General features: G+C 40.2%; 1 protein-coding gene across 12 annotated transcripts in view; it reads left to right on the top strand.

Moving 5' to 3' along the window:
* The window catches only part of tcf7l2 (transcription factor 7 like 2), a 73,451-nt gene extending 58,103 nt beyond the window's left edge, over nt 1-15,348 (top strand). For 2 of the 12 annotated variants that reach the window (XM_060857813.1, XM_060857855.1), the window contains 10 exons: nt 1,387-1,519; nt 2,922-3,024; nt 3,952-4,038; nt 7,638-7,778; nt 7,898-8,057; nt 8,178-8,285; nt 9,286-9,334; nt 10,078-10,128; nt 11,222-11,294; nt 14,806-15,348. In XM_060857813.1, coding sequence (XP_060713796.1) covers nt 1,387-1,519; nt 2,922-3,024; nt 3,952-4,038; nt 7,638-7,778; nt 7,898-8,057; nt 8,178-8,285; nt 9,286-9,334; nt 10,078-10,128; nt 11,222-11,294; nt 14,806-15,253 — 1,353 coding nt within the window. In that variant the 3' untranslated portion in view covers nt 15,254-15,348. Of the gene's footprint in view, nt 1-1,386; nt 1,520-2,921; nt 3,025-3,951; nt 4,039-7,637; nt 7,779-7,897; nt 8,058-8,177; nt 8,287-9,271; nt 9,335-10,077; nt 10,129-11,221; nt 11,295-11,855; nt 11,929-14,805 lie in introns of all 12 variants that reach the window. The other 10 variants (XM_060857832.1, XM_060857864.1, XM_060857841.1 and 7 more) reach the window with 8 other exon arrangements.
* Nucleotides 15,349-21,988: the final 6,640 nt, after the last annotated feature.

Raw genomic sequence — 21,988 nt, 5'->3', positions numbered from 1 at the left:
TTCTCCGTTCCAACCACTCGTTTTGTTATTTTATTTTCTTGTTTTTTTTTCTTAGGCCTTTCCTTCGCTAACTCTCTCCCCAGCCGTGGCTGTGCTCAGGACCCTGAATGAGTCCCCAGAGCCCTTTTCTTTCTCCCAGCAGCTCTGCTCAGTTCATTAATCTTTCATTGGGAATATGGTGAAGTGGAACACCCCCCAGTTCTCAATGTGGCCCCTCTCTCTCTTTCTCGCTCGCTCACTCTTTCCCTAGCTGAGGGGGCCCTAGCTGAATACTTTAACCACTCAGACCCAAGCTGTAGTCAACCTTCGACATGCAAGGTCTCTCCTTGGCTAAATGCGAGGGGGAGTGACTCCAAGAGATTAGTTCGAACAAAAGGATGGCTTGTGTCCGCTTTCAAAAAGCCTGTACAAATGGTCACAGTCATTGTTTCATGTGCGTTTTAACTACTTTGTGACAAGGCACATCAGCTCCTCACAGCATCTCACTGGGGGCCAGATTTGACTTGTTGTGTCATAAGAGGAGAAAATGACAAGTTATTACATGCCCATCCCAACCCAGACTTCATAGTTGCTGGATCACCTCTTGCTCCTCATCAGAGCTTAGCTTCACCACGCTGGGTCCTGAAGATGAATAAAAGGATTGTTGGCGAATTGCAGGCAGACAGTAATTCGCGTGCAGGCTGCGGTGGGGCCTGTCTAATCTACAGCGGAGCCATAATCTGGTTAGGTAGAGTGTGCTGGGAATCCGCTAATGCCAGGCTATGCTTCAGCACCCCTCTGCTCAACTGTAATCTTGGGTAATTGAAAATGGGGCCTGTGCCACTTAGGAGCACAAAGAGCAGATTACATAGCTAAAACCAATTTGGCCACAACGCAGAAATGGATTTTCTCGACCTCCCCTCCCAGTATTTTATAAAGCAGGCCCTCCCCAAAAACCAGAGCCTGGAGGAACAGGAGGGGAGGAGGAGGGGTACAGGGATGTTCTGAGTCAGAGCCACAGGGAAAGGGGAGCTGAGAGTGGGATAAGTAGGAGACTTGTGGTCTGCTCTGGAGTGTGTTTAGATTGCCTGGTTTATCAGGTGGTTTTCCCTGATTGTGCTTGTAATGATAGCTTTGGGCAAAGCCATGGGAGAGAGGGGTATATGGTGTAACCCGCAGCTATGGGGACTTCATTTCTGTGTCAAATGCCTGTTTCAATATCCTGTGGTCCGGCACCTCTGCAGCTAGCTCAGGCCTATGGCTGGAGTGGAGTCATCATGCTTGATTTTATAGCCTAGGATTTAGTTGCTTGTTGACAGAATAGTAGCACAATGATAACTAATATACAAATTAAAAACATCTTAACGCCTTGTTCTCTTTTTCTCTTTCTTCTGTCTGTCTCTGTAGTCTAATAAGGTTCCGGTGGTACAGCACCCTCACCATGTGCACCCGCTTACGCCTCTGATCACCTACAGCAATGAACACTTCACGCCGGGGAACCCTCCTCCACACCTACAGACAGACGTGGATCCCAAAACAGGTAGGAAAACAGTGTGCGCTTCCCCACCACACACACATGCAATCCAAACCCACCTCAAATGAATGTTAACATCAGCCTCAAAGCAACAGGCCAGTAATCAAAGACCTGTTTACTGAACATATGGAGAGGAACATGTGAGCGTGTGAAAGATATGAGCTACAGGGGTCAGAGAGAGGACTAGGCTTATACAGTATTACTCCTCCTACACTTGCATATTCTTAAACTTTGAAGGCACAATCCTTTCTTTTTTTTTAAAACTAAATAAACTGTTTGTTACTGATTAACAATAAAAAAAACATTTTTTGATAATATTCCAAAAAAAAAAAAAAAAAAGGAATAAACTTCTTTAGCACCACTGTTTTTTTTTTTTTTAGCACACACAAAGTGCAACATGTTTTGCCTGTGTTTTGGGGTCTGATTGCTCTCATGATGATCCTCGTCACAGTGCCCATAAGGATTTAGAGGCTGTTTAATGTAGCGTGTAACAGTTAATAGAGCTGCTTAATCGAGTTTAGGTTGTTATTAATTAACAAGCTATGTTAAGACGCTTGCCTGAACTTGCACGTGTGCTGGAGTATTAAACCTGCCTGCTTTCCTGCATCCTAGACTCGTAGAAGTTAACCTTCATCTGGATCACACTTTGAAATGTTATTTATATATGTAATGGTTTCTGAAATATCAGCTTCATACATTGCTAGATGCGCTAAAGACGGAGGAGCCATGAAGCTCCTCATTAGTAAGCCATTAGTAAGCATTAGTTCCTGTCTCATTCTAACACTTGCTATGTGTTTCAATATAATTCCTAGCCAAAATTGTTGGTGTAATTGAATAAGTAAGATCATTTGCAGATTTTCTTTTTGCAAGATCATGTTCTCATCGAGGCCCTAAAGCTGAAACATTTCAGTCCTCTGATTGGGAATCAGAGTGTTAAGAGGTTCTTTTTGTTTAAGTATTTCACTTCCTTCACAGTGAGATTGCACTGAGGCTGATATTCAGGGTCCACCTAGTGGCTGAAAAGCTGAGGTTTGACCTGAATTCTAATGTTAATTTGCGAGTCTCTCTCAGCACACAGAGCATTTACCAAAACATAATTATCACACATTATTAACCCTCTGACTCAAGAAACAAACGTGACAGGTTACTGCTGTTTTTTATTTTTGTAATACTCGGCACAGCACTTTGCGACTGCCTCTACAAGCTTTGATCAAAACCTGTGCAGGCTGTCTGTGAGCACAACTCCTCCCTGTCTCCCCCTCTTTCTGTCTCTCTGCTCATCTTTTAGTGCTATCTACTTATCTACTGTGTATAGGTATCACTATACTCAATGATCCTCTAATTTCAGGATAAGGAGATGAATATCTTGACAGTGTGCATCGTTTCTTTCTCTGAAATGTTCTTGTAGGAATCCCGAGGCCTCCACATCCTCCAGATATATCTCCGTACTACCCTCTGTCTCCTGGCACTGTAGGCCAGATCCCCCATCCTTTAGGATGGTTAGTACCACAGTAAGCAAACCATTTTATTCCTCTTTTTTATGTCTGTGTCCTCAATTTCTTTGTGTGTTCTGATTTTTCATATCCGGTTTTATTCTATCTCAGTAATGAAGTCATAACTGACAGCTTAAAATGTCATTTCCATCATCTCTTTCTCCTCCTCTGATGGGGATAATAATGTCACTTGCACATTGGCGATTAAGCAGTTTAAAGACATGTGCATGGTCATTTTAAAGCTCTCTTTCTTTATACAGTTTATACATTAAAGTAAAACACCTCTGAGACCCACATCAATGTGCTGTGGCTTTCTTCCTCCCCTGAACCTTAGGTTGTTTCTTTGTGGGAAACGCTATTTTGCATGTCTGTATTGTCCGATTAGAGTAATGAACTGTGATTGCCCGTATTTTACCCACAATTCCACATAGGGGCTCTCCCCTGGTAACTCTTGTCAACACTTGTTAATATGACAAAAGGCTACAAATTAAGCTCTGTTAATTTAATGTTTTCTCACCGCGATCTAAATACCGAGAGAGGCCCCAAGCACAGCCATGGTCCTTTGATTTGCTGCACTTTATTTTGGTATAAATTTACATTCATTATTGTTTGTCTTTGGATGTGTAGACCTCAATTAGCGTGATGGCTCCATTAAAGGGCCTGGTGCTTCGTCTTTAATTATCACAACAAAACACCTAGTTCCAGCTCAGGGAAGAGGGGCCTCCATCGACACCAAGCACAGGGTTATGAAATTTAATTAGCCATTCCTATCAGATTTGTGGAATTCAAATTGTTCAGAGTTTGCTTTCCTTTGATCGGCGCTCTGCAATCCCCTAGATTTTTGTCACGATCAAATGAGAATAAAGCAGTCTGCATAGAGAGGGAAGCTTTGTTCACCCCTTTTTTATCCCCTGCTTTACTTTCATCCCTTTCTTCTTTTCCCAGGCAAGGTCAACCGGTTTACCCAATCACAACGGGAGGTTTTAGACACCCCTACCCAACTGCCCTCACTGTCAACGCATCCATGTCAAGGTGAGTTGCACCCTGGGACAGCACACACAAAGTGAATATAGCTAGACTTAGATATAACACACGTCAAACAGGCTTTCCCTTAAGAAGAGTCTGCTCATGCCTCAGCAATCAGAAAGCCAGTCCCCAGCATGCTGATCTCTATTCAAATATTAATTATTGTTATTATTTTATAATGAGATCCCTGAAGAGCGTTTATCTCTGATGCTCATTACAGAATGTGATAGATTATGAATGCCTTCTATGTTGTTTCAGTGCTGCGGCACAGAAAAATAAATAAGCCGGTGCTGAGGCTGGGGATTGCTGCTTTTCACACTGGTTTTGCTTTTGAGATCTGTGGCGATCATTAAGAGTACATAAACACACCCAAGGGAGAATTTCTATGCTGTGTGCATGTCACTGCAATCATTCCACAGGGATTCTCAGATGCTTAGCAGAAAGAGGAGTTAACTGCAGATGACAAATCATCTTATTGTGTTGCCGCTCTTATGTTCAAAACCCGAAAAAGGTGCAAAAGAAAATCTCTTACCTACGATGGCTCCCTCCTTCCACTGCTCCATATAACCTCCCTCATCCTGCTGCATGTCACCCACAGCTCACAGATGATGATGGTGATGATGGTGGTGGTGATGATGATAAAAGAGCTCTGAAAGCGAGGCAGGTCTGGTTTATAGTTTTGAGAAGCCCAGTCTGTCTCCAGACAACGACAAACTCCCATTTAATTGCAGTGCGATTGGAAAAACAGCTTCACAAGGCTGGTCCTGCTGAGCCACAGGACATTGATGGATAAGAAGGGGGGGGGGGGGGGGGTGGAATAAGAAGAGAACTGGTGTGAGTGAAACCCTTGTGAAGCCTGACCTGAGGTTAGTGTGTGTAGAAAAAACCCCCAGTATTCACAGGCCTCTCACACTAAACAGCTGTGTGCCTAACAGCGATAGAGAATATCACTATTATCACTAATATGTTCAGGAATTTTACCTGCATTCAGTTCAATCATTTTTCATCATAGGTGTAATTTATAATTTTATTTTGTATTATGTACAGATTACCAGCATTATAACACTGTACAGTTATTTTAAAATGTCCTCAGGTGATTTTTTTTAAATGAATACCATGATAAATTGCTATGATGTGATTTTCATTAGTCATTAGTACTTCCACAACATTCATAGTTACTCTCAGCAGCTGCGGATTGCAAATCTATACTTACTCAGTAATTAGTGAGTCAATTTAAAGTTGGTTTGCTTTCTCACATTTTTTTTAATCACACCTAATACACATCATGTAATAAATCTTTATATATCGTTCTCAGTGAGGCCCATGATCCTCGTGTTCAGGTGTGAATTGAATGACACTTTCTATCGAAAATCAGAAAATAATTTGATAAGAGTGTGGATATTCTGTTTATGTTGGGGTTGTTTTTTTGCCCCAAGTCTTAAGCCACCATTCATTGTCTTTAGGTATCATTTCAATTATGATTGCATTTCAGAGTTTTCTCTTTTCGTGAAAAGAAAAAGAAAAAAAAGACTTGAAAACGTCTGGAATGTTTTTAGAATAAAAGGGCAAGAACCCTGCTGTAGGTCCAGTTATTAGTGAGGTCCCACATGGCTGTGTGTGTGCGGCAGCTTTAAGTCTGTAGGGCTGCAGTTTGTACACTGCTATGGCTGGCTGAGCTCTGCTAAAGCTCTATACTCAGGTGTGTGTGTGTGTGCACACTCCACACACGCTCCCCAGCCTCTAGTGGACCTGGTCTTAAGTGACAGCTAATTCCCCTCTAATGAGCCCTTTATATCGTGATCATCCTATTTCCAGTGCTGTCTAATTGAATCTGGTGAATGGGGGCTAGGGGGATTGGAGCTGGGCTGGGGAAGAGCTAATGTGTTTTGATAATCTATAATTGAATTAGCATAGATTAATAGGTGGTAGTCTTGTGTCTGTGTGCAGCAAAAGTGCTTTAGCATGTTTGTGTCAAAAACTGAAGCAGCACAGCTGAACTCTACTCCATGTTCTCCCCACCTCCTGGAAAAAAATAATGAGAGCCACGAATAATCATTTAGTCTGTCTCAAAAGGGGAGAGAGAAAGGGAGACACGGTGATGTTGCAAGGATTTCCCTCTACAGGACATGGCATTAGCACCGTTTAGTCTGTATTTTAACATTCAGCACTAACAGAACAGTCCTCACTGCAGCCAGGAACCACAGTGACCTGCTTAAATATACATTTGAGCAGAGTGGACTTGGATCTGGCAAATGAGCTACATTATTTTGATAATGGGGTGAAGGCTGTACGGGTCCATCACGCATCCCGAGTGGCAGGAGGAGGAAGTGTAAGACCCCCTGTCTTTGCCTGCCCTTTGATATGTTCCTCCATCTGCACCTATGCTCCCATCCGTTCTTTTCTAGAGGGAGGAAAAGAGTACACCGGCAGGGTCATTATACATTAAACAGACACGGGGCCGCAGCTCCGATCGCAATTAAATGGCTCTCGCTGACGTGTGGCTGGTGAGGGAGAAGATTGAGATGTTGCAGCCTACAGGGGCCCTCTCTCCCTTTCTTTTTTCCCTTTTCTTTCTTTCTCTACCTCTGTTTCCCCCCTCTCTCTCTCTCTCTCTCTCTCTCTCATATTCTCAGTAGTAGGGTTAAATTGGTGGCAGTCTCAGCTCTGTGTTGATGAGCTGGATGATGCCCTCTGCATCAAAGACATGGCCGTCATGTTTAAACCATAACCTGGGCCTCGCAGCGGAAGCGGCACTGGTGGGAGGGGGCATTCAGGGACTGATGGGGCACTATGAAGCAGAGCAGTGGGGGATTGGGTGGTGGAACAGAGAAAATTTTAACAAGTATGCAGGAGAATGGGTGAAGTGGGGGGTTCTAATGATGGCGGAGCCACCGCTATAGTACAGGTCGCCTTCAGCAGAGGCAGGCATGTGACACGGCGCAAACACACATGTGTCAGCGATGACGGGAGGAGAGGAGGAGAGACTTGGGTAAACACCATCCCCAGAGAGTGCCTCTAACAGAAACTAGTTGTTCCTTGTGAGTTTATGCTCATCATTATATTCTGGCTCCAAGCTATGAAGCCAGACTCAGCCGGATAATGAGCTGTTTTTTTTTTTTTTTTAAATATTCCTGCTCTTTTTTTTTTTCATCATTTTCCCACTCTTATTCTTAGATATGTATAAGGATTTGCACAGCTCACACACATACATACACAAATACACTTGCTTTCTACACAGCGGTTTAATTTAGGCTTTCTCCGGGCTAATTACTTTGTGTTTATAGAGGATGATGTGATGTATCTTTATGAACCTATTAAAGATAATCTCTTCAATCCCTACAGTTATGAGAAACCAGTTGTATTAATTTTCTGGAGAATTGGAAGGAGGAAAGAGAATGAGACCACAGTGGGTTTAACCAAAAAGAAGAAAGTTCAGAATCAGCCAATCAAATAAGGCATAAAACTTTAAAGTAACCAATGAGATCATTTGTCATCTGCAGTTTTCCCTGAATTCCTAGTCTACTAAATAACATCGTGCATAAATGTATTATGTATGTGTGTATCTGCCCCCATTTCACCTGTGACCATTCTGACGATTTACACAGTCTTCTCTCCTCCAGATTCCCACCCCACATGGTGCCCCCCCATCACAGTTTGCACACCACGGGCATCCCACACCCCGCCATCGTCACGCCCAACGTCAAACAGGAGTCCTCTCACAGTGACATCAGCACGCTCAACAGCTCGTGAGTTCAAAAGCAACACACAAACATACCTTTTTAATATCAGACCCAATTTCAATTCAAACTATCGTCAATGCCAACACATGTCCCCTTACCCAAAAACATCTGTTTCAATCCAACAGGAAACATCAGGACCAGAAAAAGGAGGATGAAAAGAAGAAGCCGCACATAAAGAAGCCTCTGAATGCATTCATGTTGTACATGAAGGAGATGAGGGCCAAAGTAGTGGCAGAATGCACGCTGAAAGAGAGCGCAGCTATCAATCAAATCCTGGGCCGAAGGGTGAGAGCACCAGGATTCGCACACACACACACACACATACACACACTGTTTTCACTGTTTATAATGAAAAAATGAACTCTAATGCTTTAACATGCATCTGTTTCTTCTTTATTTCATCAGTGGCATGCCCTGTCTCGAGAGGAGCAGGCCAAATACTACGAGCTAGCCAGGAAAGAACGACAGCTACACATGCAGCTCTACCCCGGCTGGTCAGCACGAGACAACTATGTATGTTTTTAGGTTTTCAGGCTTCTTTTCACACATTAAGGTCGGAGGGTGTTTCTTTGTATATATCCAAAACGAAGGGATCTAGTAGATTACTTCTTTGTAGCATTAGTAGCTCAGGCCATACCAGTTCAGCTCGCTCTGAGTGGATTAAGGTCAGGCCTATGACGCATCCCTGAGCGTCTGCTCCACAGCAAAGCTTCTCTTCTTCTGCACATGTACTCAGTCACGTTCTCACTCACTCTCAGCTGCTTTCATTAGTATTCCAGTGGTTCACCTAAAAAAAGAAAGACGAGCTCAGATCAGAGTAATTAAATAACCGCAGGGTCTAAATGCCTCACAGATCTGATGAAAGAGAATGTCTCTCCACAGCTGAGACAGCAGCAACGGGGGATGACCACACCGTTTTAAGGCGCAGACAGAGTGCATCGCCGCTCCCACATGCCCGACAAATCGCCCTCCGCCCAATCTGTCACTCCCACTGCTGTCTGATGCCTCGCAGCCAGAGCAAAGGAAAAGAACTAAACAAGAGTCGCTTTAGTTTAATAAATCTCAGCCTCTGAACAAGATAATTATTAAGTACATGCTCAGGTCCAGTAGATCAACCTTGACCTAGTCTGTAGACAGCTGCATGATCAGCCATAAGGAGGTGAATCAACATATGAGCAGGAGTTAGGAAGAGAGCGCTCATCCTCTTTCTCCCCCAAGTAATCTGACTCTTTTAAAGATATCTCAGGAGCCCTAAATGATTTCACAGCACACGGAAAATAAAGGAGTAGCTCGAAAACAAAGGAATAAACAAAGAGAAAAAATTGAAAAATACGAGAGAGAAAGGGAAAGTTGCGCTATGGCCCACAGTGGCATTCCACTCCTTCAGGCTCGTGCATGAATAAATGAATGAGTAAAAGCACGGCTCTCTTGTTCACTTTATGTCTTGGCCTTTTCTTGCAATATAATAACTAAGGTTCCTGTCTATTTCTTTTTTTTGGCTGCTAACCAACAGGGGAAAAAGAAGAAGAGAAAAAGGGAAAAGCAGCAGGCAGATGGCAATGGTAAGTGAGATGCAATTATGTCTCATATTAGAGCAGATCCATCATCTGTCACAAGGGTGACATATCAAAGATAAAAGTCCAGCTTTTTTTTCTCTTCATCCCTTTTTTTTGCCTGCCTCATCTTGTATATAGTTATGCTACCCAATGCAATATTTACATGTTAGACTGCTTGTTATCCCCAACCCCAGCCTCATGTCGAGCACTAATAACATTGAATATGCATGAATCCTACACCCCAGCACGTCGTCCCTCCTAGCACAGCCCCCTCTCCAGCATTTAGCATAGTGTGAGCTCTGTGAGTGTGTGTGAGTATGTGTGTGTGTGTGTGTGTTAATCATGCTGCTGAATGAATGCTGTTCCTGTGCCAAAACTGACCATGCTGCTGCTGCTGCTGCTGCTGAGTGAGTGTGTGTGCATGTGTGTGATGCCACTGGCCTATGCTTTATGTTTGTTCTGTGAGTGTTTAACTTTGAGCTATGCCTGCTGCATGAATAAAACTGATATAACATCATTTAAATAAATAAAAGGATGAATGAAAAATCACCCATCTCTTTAAATTAAGGAGGTTTGCTAGTTCTTTGATTTTCCTCATTTGACATTCTTCTTTACAATGCTCTTATGATTCTGACTCTTGATCTATATTGTGAGATTTGTAGGAGAAATGCGAGTAATGATATATTTGCGGTCTTTTTCCAACATGGAGCCCTTTTTGAAGACCTCTCTATCTGTTCTTTTTCTTCCAGAACACAGAGAATATTTTCCAAATCCTTGCCTTTCACTCCCTCCGATTACAGGTGCTAATGTCATTTTGAGTCTTAAATTACTAACTTTCTTCTCTTCCCCCTCTTCTAGTTTATTTTATATTTAGTCATCTATCTGTGTGCAGTACATTGTATTTATTCATGAATAATGCTAGCTACATCTTTCCATATTCTTACTGCTCTCTATTCATTTATCCTCCAATTCTCTCTCAAGAACAAATCGCCTTTGTTTTGCCCTTTCGCTCATTTTAATTTTGCTCTTATGTTTATTCAATTTTTCATCCTTCCCTTTGCTTGTAATAAAATCTCTTGCAAAGATGTTAAGAATCCAGTAATGTTAAAATGTTTTCATTTTACAAACACAAGTTGCAGTATATAGTTGTAGTATAGTTCTATAGTATATAGTATATTTATAGTACATAGTATATTTATATATAGATAAAGAGATGAAAAAAATACTGATAATAACCAGAGACGTTATCAGGGTAAACCTCCTTAATCTGCTGGCTTCAGTAGTTTGCCCGTGCGGCTGCCTGCTCCTCAGCTTGAAGTCTTGTTCATCCTCACATCTCCACACACTGGCTGTGAGAGGCTGATGAACACAGGCCCAGGCTCCCAGCAACCTGCACTCTCTGGATGTGTAAAGTTTCACTTGCTGCAACTAATCAACATTTTGCCACTCTGTCCCCTTATGTCCTTCACTGTAAACCAGAGAACAGACCTGCAGCAGACATGTAATCATATACGCTGCATTACATGCTATTAACAAACAAGCATTTCTTACTTACAACTTTATGTTGCTTTGCTCTTATTCTGATTTCTGTCTGCATATTCTTTTGCTCTCATTTCTTACTTTTTTAACTTTTACATTGATTGCTAACTTTTTTAAACTAATGTTTGAAAACTATCATGAATATGCAAGTCTGTAAAAAAAAATAAAAAAAAATACTGCACAGTTTAAAGCAATAATTTGAATCTGGGAATATCTTTGGCAATAAACAGTAATATAATGTTGTGACTTGGAGTGATTTAGATTCATCGGTTTCCCTTTTATTTCCCTCCCTCTTTTCACTTTGTGGTCCTTTCCCCTTCCCTCTGCTGGCTTCTCCTCCCTTCGTCGGCTCAGACCTGAGTGCCCCTAAGAAGTGTCGCGCACGCTTTGGTCTCGATCAGCAGAATAACTGGTGTGGCCCGTGCAGGTGTGTATCTGGTGTGCTGGCAGGTACGCTAGAGCAGGTGACAGCTGGGGAAACTCTTACACTGGCAAATCCTCCCTGTGTCTGCCTCTCGCAAGCCTCTACCTCCACCCCCCTACCCCCCCTCTATCTCTCTCTCTATCTCCACGCCACCCCTTATGCTACCAATCAGCTGCTTTTGCCACTGTGATCCTGGGTCATGCCAATAGACTTAATGGTGTATGACTGCTTTTTGTGTGGGGGTGCACTTGAATGAGTGAGTGCTTTTAAATGCAAGCAGCATGTATTTTTTATCACAGATTGGCAGAATGTATGTGTATATTTATTAAACCTAAACCGTATGATCTGAGTAGATAAATTGTGAAATATATTGAATATTCTGACTGAAAAGGGGACGTGGCTGAGAAGGGTTAGGATTGGAAACGGCTGGTAAGTGTTGGGGAAGTGCTGTGCCAGTGTCCCCTGCTGAAACCTATGCTCTAGCTACATGTCTTGTTTGTCCAAATGACATGTCCATTTTTTGTTTTCCTTGTGTGTTTTTGTGTCTACCTTTTTGGCTAACAGATGCAAATACCCCTAAGAAGTGCCGTGCCTTGTTCGGGCTTGACCAACTCAGTTTATGGTGCAAACCCTGCAGGTATACTCCGAAAGGCACTTTTGGGAAGGATGTAGATCATAATGATGACTTTGAAAAGATGAAGATTGATTTCTTCTTCTCACCACTTTTACTGTTTGTTTTTCTTCTTCAAGTCTCTTCAGTCTTTTATATGTTTGGCAAATAGGTTTGGGTATCTTTCACTCTGTTACTGTGCTATAACAGAGCAGCTGAACTCCTGGGGCAGAAAGTGGAACTTTCTGGAGCTATATGTCTGTCTGTGATTATAATCACGCATCATCTATAGCCTATATTTGACATCACGTCCTACAACAGTTCATTGTAAACCCACTATTTACCATTGTGTCCATTTTCTGCCCTACGGTATATCTCTGCCATCAGAACAGTCTTTATCAACCTTCTGTATAAACTTTGTTGTGATGTAGCCTCTTGTCTTCCCCACTCAACCCCCGCTCTGACCTCTCCTTCCCCCCTCCTCCTCCTCTTCCCCCAACCTCTCTGATAACCCTTTACTCAGTCCCAACCTCTTGTCTTTCTGTTCTAACACAAGCAGTCTTTGAATTGGAAATATGTTGATGGTAGGTATTTGTTTCTGCTAAGTAATACCCTTCTCTGTGTCTCACTTGTGTTTCCTCCATCTCCTGCCTTCACTGCGAATGCCAGATATTTGTCCTGTTCTGTTTTGTTACACTTCCCTGTGCTGATTATAGCAAATTTTCATCCTGTTAAACCCAGTCCTCATTTAATCCTTACTTATGACTCATTCATTTGATGAACTCATTCACACTCAGGTTAAGCAGCCTGGATAGAGAGAAAGGAGTAGAGTCCCTACAAAAAAACATTCTAGGTGCCTGTGTGTTTGGCTGCTTTGGGAGAAGTGCTGGTAATTGTGCCCTTTATTCAGGGAGCTGGGAGGTTAAAAGACCCCACTAGGCCCGGTTTCCTGAAAGATGTATCCGCACTAATTCCCCAAGAGATGCAGAAATCAATAAGGAACAAGGGGAGATACTTAGAATCAATAGGGCTCTTAAAAATGGATATTAGCTTATTTGCAGCCGTTTGACAGGCAGTTAGCACAGCGCTGCACTCTGGAGTGTGTCCAGATCACAGTGTTTCAGTTCACAGGAAACTCTACTGTTACTATCAAAATCTCACAAAATGCTTTAAACTGTAATTGAGTCTATCTTTTCATTTCATTCTTTCATTCACCTGCCCCTTCATCTCTGCCCCTGAAGAAACACACTCTCGATCCTCTTTACTGTGCTTCATTGTTCATCGTTTCAGTCCTAATAGTGACACACTTTTGGCTGTGCTTCCTCACAGCTCTCTTCAAACAAATGCATGTTGTGCATGTCCTTTAGCCATACAGGGTATGTGTCTGAATCAAACGCCTGCCTCTTCCTTCAACTATATCCATTTCTATCTTGTCTCATACCTTCCTTCTCATCTTAAATGCGTCTCCCAGATAGTCTGTATCCTTGTCCTTGTCCCTCTGGCTCTCTTTCTCTTACTTTTGTCACAAACCTATACTTGCATAAGACCGGGCAGGGGTATAACTTAAGAAACAATCCTCACCTGGATTTCAACAGGACTTACACTGATGATATAAAAAAGGAAAAAGTTACAACCAAATTCAAAATCTTTTTCTTACTCCATAGCTCCCCCTATCTTTTTGTTCTCATGTTGACTGTTTGTTTTTCTGTCCCTGTCTTACAAACCTGTAGGAAACCGAATAGCTTAATGTGGCCTTGAGGCATAAGGGTTTTTTTTTTCTCTTCCCTTTTTGGCAGGGGTATGGGGTCAGGTCACGCTAGGGCAAGGTACACTGAGGGTTTTAGCTCTCTTTCCATCTCTCTTTGGTTCCTGTCTCTTTCTTTCCTTCTGATTCAAAACAGGGTATGCATCCAAGCACCTAGGAGACTTTGGAAATCTCTCTCTCTATCCTTCTCTCTCTGTTTATCACTCGCTCACACTCTCACTCAATATCTCTTGCTCTCTTTTCCTCTCGCACCCCTCTCGGCGTACTGGCTTGGTGCTGCTGTGTTTGCCCGTGTGGCTGGCTGGAATGGCTGGCCGTAGGCGTAGCAGACGAGGGAGGGTCCTGACCCGAGCAGAAATGCAAACATGGCGGCGCGACCTCTGTGCACAACACTCACACACATGTCTTAGGGGCAGGCTGAGAGTAGCGCATCTCCTCTAACCTCTTACCTCTCCATCTGAACTCCCCCCAAGGAACATGCAGAAAAAAGCAGTAAAGAGACATGAAAAAAGGAAGGGAAAAAGAGGAGTATAATAATTCAAGCTGATGTGTAAACCGAATGGAGTCCCGAGCGGTTTGCCGCACTGGGGTGGAGTTCTTTGTTTCAAGCTCGTTCTGTTATCCTAGTAAGAGAAAACAAAGAGATATGTAGTGTTCACCTCTTTGGCTGTGTCCCTCTGAACATCGGCGGTAGTTATTCTTCCAAATTCGTCATCCTAGAGCTTCTTGTCCTCATTTTCCCATCTGTCTCACTGTCTACTCATCTGGCATCTGTATTTCTGTAGCTCATTTTCCTCCATGTCTGTCTTCTTTGCATGTGTGATATTGGATGGAAGGTGAGAGGAAGTCAATGGCAGAGAGACAGTGCTCAGCTGCTCATCTGTTTGTATTGGCATTCTCAGAAAGCTATAGCATCCAATTAGATGTCCAATCTATATCTGAAAATGACTGAGCTTAGTTCAGCCGTTCTGAAACGGTCAAACTGACTGAATCTCACCAGTCTTCATATATGAGCAGAACTGTGAGATGTAGGATGTGCATTTAAGTGGATGCTAAGTCTTTCTTACAAGCTTACTGACAAGTTGGAAAGCACTGCTGAGATCACGTAGGAGTTAAACAAACCTGCTCTCTGTTTGCAGGAGAAAAAAGAAGTGCATTCGCTACATTCAAGGTGAAGGCAGCTGTGTCAGTCCTCCCTCTTCGGATGGAAGCTTACTAGAGTCGCCCCCATCCTCCCCCTCCATGGTCCCCAATTCTCCGCCCTCGAAAGAGTCCAAACCACAGACTGAACAAATGCAACCTCTTTCACTGACTATGAAACCGGGCCCCCTGGTCTCATCCTCACATCACCAACACCATCACCTGTCCATGGCCCTGCCTCCGCCCTTAGCTCTGCTGGACAACTCAGGGGCAGGCAAAACCCCCGGCCCCGCCCACAATGGCTCCTTGGACCCTTCAGAAGTGTCAACGTCTCGCCCCTCAGGCTCTGCCTCCTCTCAGCCTGCATTGGCATGTCATTCCCATTCTCTGTTGCCCAGCTCTGCCCCAACGCAACCGCTTTCGCTCGTAACCAAGTCAATAGACTAGGCTTAACTGGCTCAGATTTACCAGCTTTCAACTCCTCCCTTTCTGTCTGCTGACACACGTTTTTCCTGTGTTTTTTTTTTTCTTTTTTTCTTTTTCTGTCACATATGGCTTTTGAAATTAGTTAATTCTTTTATCAAAGTTCATTGGTCAATATTTGACCTGTCATTATCGAAAATAAATGAAACTATAATAATAATATTGATAAAGTAAAATGAGTTGTAGAGTATAGCTATACGAGTCTGCCAAAATGTAAGACTTTTTTCCTTTTTTTTTTTTACTGTACAACATAAAAAAAAGAATACCTGTTATGTAAATTGAAATAGACATGTTAAATGACAGATATAAAAGTAGTCTAGGTGAGGATTCAGTGAGCCCTTTTTAAAAGTTGGTTCTTCTTCATTATTTGTATTAAATACGAGCTTGCGAACCAATCATTTTACACCTGTTCAGAACATGGAGGGCACGAGGACCGTGGAGACACACTTCTCCAGCTGAGGAACAACTTTATTTGTGATGTTACTTGTTCTTGTTTAAATGTACAGAAATATTTGGGGGGTAACTGTGTTAATATGCATTGTTCCATTGCGTTGTCTATTTTATTTTTTTGTCATTGTTTACCGTGGGAGGGCGGTGGAGGTGGGTTGGGGGGTAGACTCAGTTGGAGGAATGTTTAGGGGACTGTTTTAAGTGGGGGGGTGGGAGGGTGGGGATTGTGGTATACAATACAAAATGTCACAACGCTAGGACCAGTAGTATTTATTGCTTTAGAGATTGCTCGTTGTATCCTGTATGTTGTCCCTTTTCGAAATATTTTCTTTTTCTTAATACATTGTACAAATATTCTTTTTTTTAATGTAAGCAACTTATATATATATATAAATGATCCATTTTTACAAGGAGGTTTTGAAGTTAAATTGTTTTGTTTTAACATTTGCTTCTTTTGCTGAAGACCAGAGTTTCACCAACACAATGTAGATTCTCCAAAACAGATGTATGCACAACTTAATTTCTAAAAAACAAAAAAAAAACCCATATCTATAAGCCATTTTTCAGTAGGAGAAAAGAAGACTTGAAACGGGGATAGTGAATACTGTGTCTTTAGTAATTGGCTTTCATTATCTAAAGCCCATCCTTTTTAATTGCAAGTTCATCTCCACTGGACTGTAGAATTGTGTACAGATTTTCTGTGCCGAAATTGTGCTAATTTTCACTCCCCCTCTTACAATGCTGTAGGTTTGTCAGGTTTTTTTGTTTGGTTTTGTTTTGACTTTTTTATTTTCTTTTACTTTTTTTTTCCTCAACCATACTTTGCTGTGACGTTACATAGATTGCTATGTATGTAGTATAAATGTTGCTATAACAAATGTGTTTGGTAGCAGATTGTCAAATATTAAAATTTAAACTTAATAAAAGACAGACATCATCATACTGTATAAACCCTCAAGGGCCAAATGATGTATATTAGGAGGTTCATAAAAAAACTATTAAATAACACAAAAAATACACAAACTGCCACTTTTAAGTACACTACTACATGTAGGTAGATAGAAAAAATAGGCATGTTGATGTTGCAAGAAGCTGTAAAAAAGCTACAAGAGAATCATCCATTCGGTGCCATTGTAGTTGACATGATGCGACTGTAAGCCGTCAATCTCTTCTCTGGTTTATTACGATGCTAATGATGAATAGTTTGAATGTTTCCTTAACGGCTGTGATGTTCCTGTTCTATTTTATGCTCTTAGCTTTTTTTCTTTTTTCTTTTTTCATTTTCTTTTTTTTTTTCTTTTTTTTTTTTTTCTTTTTTTTTAGTTATTTGAAATGGTTCCCAGACCATGTTTTTGTAATGAATAAATGTTTATGCTGTACAGTCTCTGTAGCATGCAGTTCTGTATTAATAAAAGCGACTTAGTATGTGCAGATTAGCTTGTTGCCTTACTTTCTCTCATCACTCTGCCTCTGATCTTCATTTTCCCCATATAGGCTTGGACAAATAGGCTTTTACCGAAGTGTATGGTAAAAAAAAAACGCTAAATTCTAAGCACCTCACATATGATAAATGTTGCTAGGTAAAGAATGATGAATGATATCCAAGCTGAGACAAATCCACCTGAAAACAGTTAGGTCTGTCAGGGGGTCACATAAATCATGTGTCATCACACACTACTGTCTGCATCTGGTTTCATTTTGAGAGGGATTCCGTAGATATTTCATTTTTCTGACAGAATCTTTGGGGAGGATATCAGTTATTCAGTTGTTCTGAATTTATTGTACGACTCAGCCAGTTGATCTAAAAGTTTATTTTGTGTTCTGTCTTAATTTCTCTCTAAAGAGCTGTCTAACTTTTTTTTTCTTCTGATATTTGCCTTCCCGTTTAGGCTAAATAATTTTAATAATTACTGATCTGGTTGATGTTTTCTTTTTAGTTTTTTTTTTTTAATCAAGGCTTATTATCTTTGCCCCTGTTGCCCCACTTTTTCTTTTCTTAAATGCACTTTGTAAAATAAAAAAAATTTTTTTTTTAAAGTTCCTTTTATAAGATGGTCAGGAGAGATAGTTTAACAGCAAAAAACCTTTCTCAAAAATCACTTTTAGTTTAATTTCCCATTTATCCAAAAAGAACTGTTTCATTGTTGATGTACAGCTACAAACTGGCCTGTGTATAAGCTTGTTCAGATTTTATCCTGAATGCTGAATGATGGCCTCACAGGAACAAATCAATAAGGACAAAGATGTCTGCAAGCCTGTCTGTCTTCTGAAAAGAGGAGACACAGAAGTAAACAAACATCATGAAGTAGCAATGGATTCAAAACAGCACTGTTTATTGCCTCTGCAAAGCTTTCGCTCACAATCACATACACTACATCACAAAAACGTCCACATATCAGTCAGACGGGCAGATGTCATGCTGACAAACATGTTATGCAGACAAAAAAAAGATACAGTGCTTATGAGTAATGCAAAACTAAAATATTTTGTTATATTCAAAGATGTCAACTGTAGACACAAATAAGGAAGACTTTATGCATTCACATCAGCTAAACTGTCAATATCGCATCTCTTTTTCGGTGGAAGGTCAAGGACTTTACTCAGTCCTACATAAAGTGTTCCTCTTACTCTCTTTCAGAATGGTAACAAAGCTTTTTGTCTGCAGCTTAAACACTCAAAGGCTTACAATGCACTAAATAAATTAAACGAGAGACTGTAGGAGAAAGGATTTGCTCTGTGCATTCTCTTCAGACCGTTAAAAAGAGAATGTTCACGAAAGGGGGTTTCATTTGGTCATTTCACTGGTAAAAATTAGTCAAAAGCATTCAAGGTTCCTGTGATCGATTCAGCATTCTTCATCCACCCAAACCTCACTGCTCTTATTGTTCATCTTCACACTGCACTAAAGCCTACAACCATTACATTTTCCCTTTGCAGCTATTATTCACGCTGTGTGAAGTGTGCTCTATTTTTTGGGATATGAAAGACCAATCATTCACACTTCATACATCTCTATGTGAATAAACACTCTTCAAGGCTGATAAAGAAGGGCTCAGGAATGTGTGATGCTGAGGCTCAAGTTTGTAGATTTTTTTTTTTGTCACTACATTTTTTCTCTTCAAGAATGGCTGGCTTTTCATTGAACTGCACATCCTATTAAGAGTTTCACTTGACCATGAGAGGACTATCATTTTCCCATTTGATTCTATTTTCCATAAAGGGTTTCATGGTTATATACAAACATTTGTAACCATTTACATGCTGGGCATCGTACTGTTTTTTTTTTTCTGATTATATTGCTGCCTACATCTTTTGTCTGCTAAAACACCGCCATAGATATATATATATATATATATATATATATATATATATATATATATATATATATATATATATATATACACGTATATATAAAGACGTTTAATACATCATCTGCCATCAAGCCGACCCAGGAGCTGCTAAAGGCAAACCTAAACTCAAGACCTCCATATTTAAGAAGATCTGAGCTGAGTTTCTGAAGATCCTAGAACTAAAAAGAGAACTGTACGATCTATGTCAAGGCTACTAGCAATGTGAAGTTCTGAAAACTGACACCACAGAATTGTGATTAAAACAACTGAACTAGTTCCCTAGCTCTAAAAAAAACTCCAACAATTATCAGTGTTTAAGAAGATCTACAATATCTAATGATTACTAGTGGTGAATAGTAAATCCTAAAAATAATTAAGCTGGAGGCCAGTAATTAATGATTAAATCTTCTGCAACTGAAGTAGTTAATGACTTTGTCTACATTAATTATTTCAGTTTTATTGCTTAATCTAAACTGAGTTCCTGTTACTGTCTATAAAGAGCTTTGTCTGCTTTCCCTGATGTCCTCCCAAATACCAAAAATACATTTACATTCTTTACATTTTTTTTTTTTTTTTTTTTTAAATCAGTTCCAGAAGCAGTTCCAGCTTTCTAATGGATCTTCACTTTGAACCTTTTTTTTGAAGTTGAAATCTGTTGTAAGGATGTATGCATGACTTTTACCTTTATTTCCTTAAATTTTCTTAAAAAAGACAAATTAAAAAAAAGGTTAATAAATGGTTGTGATTCATGCAGTTTGATTGTGCTCAAGAAGCAAAGTTGGATGCTAACAACTGACATCCAAAAACAATTAAATGTCCAATTAAATGTTCTGCAGTTCGTCACAAATACTTTAGTCAAACAAAGATCAGGAGTAACTTGAAGACAATTCACAGAAAAACAACCCAGACCCCAAACACAGCAGATACATATAAACTACTTTAAAACACAGTCCAGATTTAGTGATAGGCAAGACTTCAGAAAGAGAGCAGCGTTTCAATAGACAAAGAGCCGATGAGCTACAGATGAACCCCATTAGTTAACATGACACTGTTACAACTAGGTTCTTTCAACTGAGACCTCTGGTGGACTGGGAATAGCTGCTGTGTGCGAGGGTAACAGTGTGCCAGTGGCAAGGGAGACTGCAGCGAAGCAGGCAGACTTCCTGTCATCTTTAAGACTATCACATCTGTGGTATTCTGATCACTCCAGCTTTCATTTTCCGATGAAATGAAAGAGTAAAAGCAGTAGACACTTAACAAGAGTCATTTAACAAGAGTCTGTTCATCATCCACATACGACACCTCTGACAAAACACAAGAAATGTGTTTTTTTTACATCTAGTATTTCACAGATGCTTGAATACATGAGATTTTGAACAGCATCATTGTCTCAATTATATACTTCATCAATATTTTATTGCTCAATATCTTAATATCACAGTATTGTCATAGAGAACACCATGATTTTGAGGTCTTGTAAACAACTCAATGTCTAATGTTTATTAGTTCCAACATCATACACACAATGTGAACATGTTATTTTATTATTTGTAATTTGACCCAAACTGATTGCATCCTGCTAACAACTTCACCCAAGTTAGTTTTTGTTCTTGTGGGAACTCCTGCAGGGATCAGATGTAATCTGTGGTCAGTGCACATTTGTAGGCCCAAAGTGTGTAATCAGTCTTGACACAAATGGAAACAGAGCTCAAGATTAACTCGTACATCATCCACCACATGTACAGGACCAAACCCTTGTATAGGATAGTGTACAAACACTATCCAGGAAAATGTGTACTATAGATTCCAGATATAAGGATTTATTTTCTTTAGAACGCATCAATGTATTATGTATATATAAACTGTAATATATAAAAACAGTTCATCTCTATCTAATTCATAGGTGTAGTTATAACAATAATGTTGAGATTGTTCTCTGTACTTAAGGGGAAAACAATGTGAATTCTAGATTCCCAGTTTGGAAATCATATTAAATATTCTGTTTACTGAATTCTGTTAATAAAAAAAATTATAGAAATATATACGATGAGGAAAAGCTGTTCTTATTTTATTTTATCCAACAAATTTTTATCTAGACACTAGACTAATAGAGTAAAAAATAAGTACCCTAACATGCTAGTGATACAAATTCAAATTCCTCCAATGAAAAAAATGAGAAATTACAGAAACTTGACAAATGTTTGACTGATGAATTAATGAAAGTATCCAAAAATATATTTCACATACAAGTGCCGTTAAATTTCAATTATAAATCATGGTGTACACACACACACACACACACACACACACACACACACACACACACACACACATACACACACACAAACTGACTTTGTAGGCTTCATGCTGTTTTTCTTCTGATAAATTCAGGTGCAGATAAATAAGTGAGATTAGATTCATTCAGCTGAGTGTGGTACAGTGAGTAAAAGCTGTCAACTTCCTCTTCTGCTCAATAGAGAAGTCTCCTCTTACAGCACAGCTATCTATTCTGTACATTTAATACCTCGCAATCTTATTTATAGTGTCTATTTACAGTGTCTTTTATTTAGGATTAAAAGCAGGCTTGTAGATCTATGAGCTGTAAGAGGATATTGAAGCAGAGGACAAGTGTTTGTGCTGGATGTGTATATCATACAAAAGGCAGAGTAGTGCTTCAAAACCTTCAAGCCTGAATAGTCTGTTATGAGCATCAGCTAAATTACATTCTATACAGTGCATTAAAAAGTACTCAATCCTCAGTATTGTTTTTTTTTTTAACACTTAAATAAACACATCAATAATTAGAAATAACTGATTTGTGTAGCATTTTTTTCCATTGACAAAAATATAACAAAATGTTTAGATCACTAAACCCCAATTCATATAGTATTACATATAA

The sequence above is a fragment of the Tachysurus vachellii genome, chromosome 2 (assembly GCF_030014155.1).
Source record: "Tachysurus vachellii isolate PV-2020 chromosome 2, HZAU_Pvac_v1, whole genome shotgun sequence".
In the NCBI taxonomy this organism is placed as follows: domain Eukaryota; kingdom Metazoa; phylum Chordata; class Actinopteri; order Siluriformes; family Bagridae; genus Tachysurus; species Tachysurus vachellii.
This window is presented reverse-complemented; position numbering and strand designations above follow the sequence as displayed.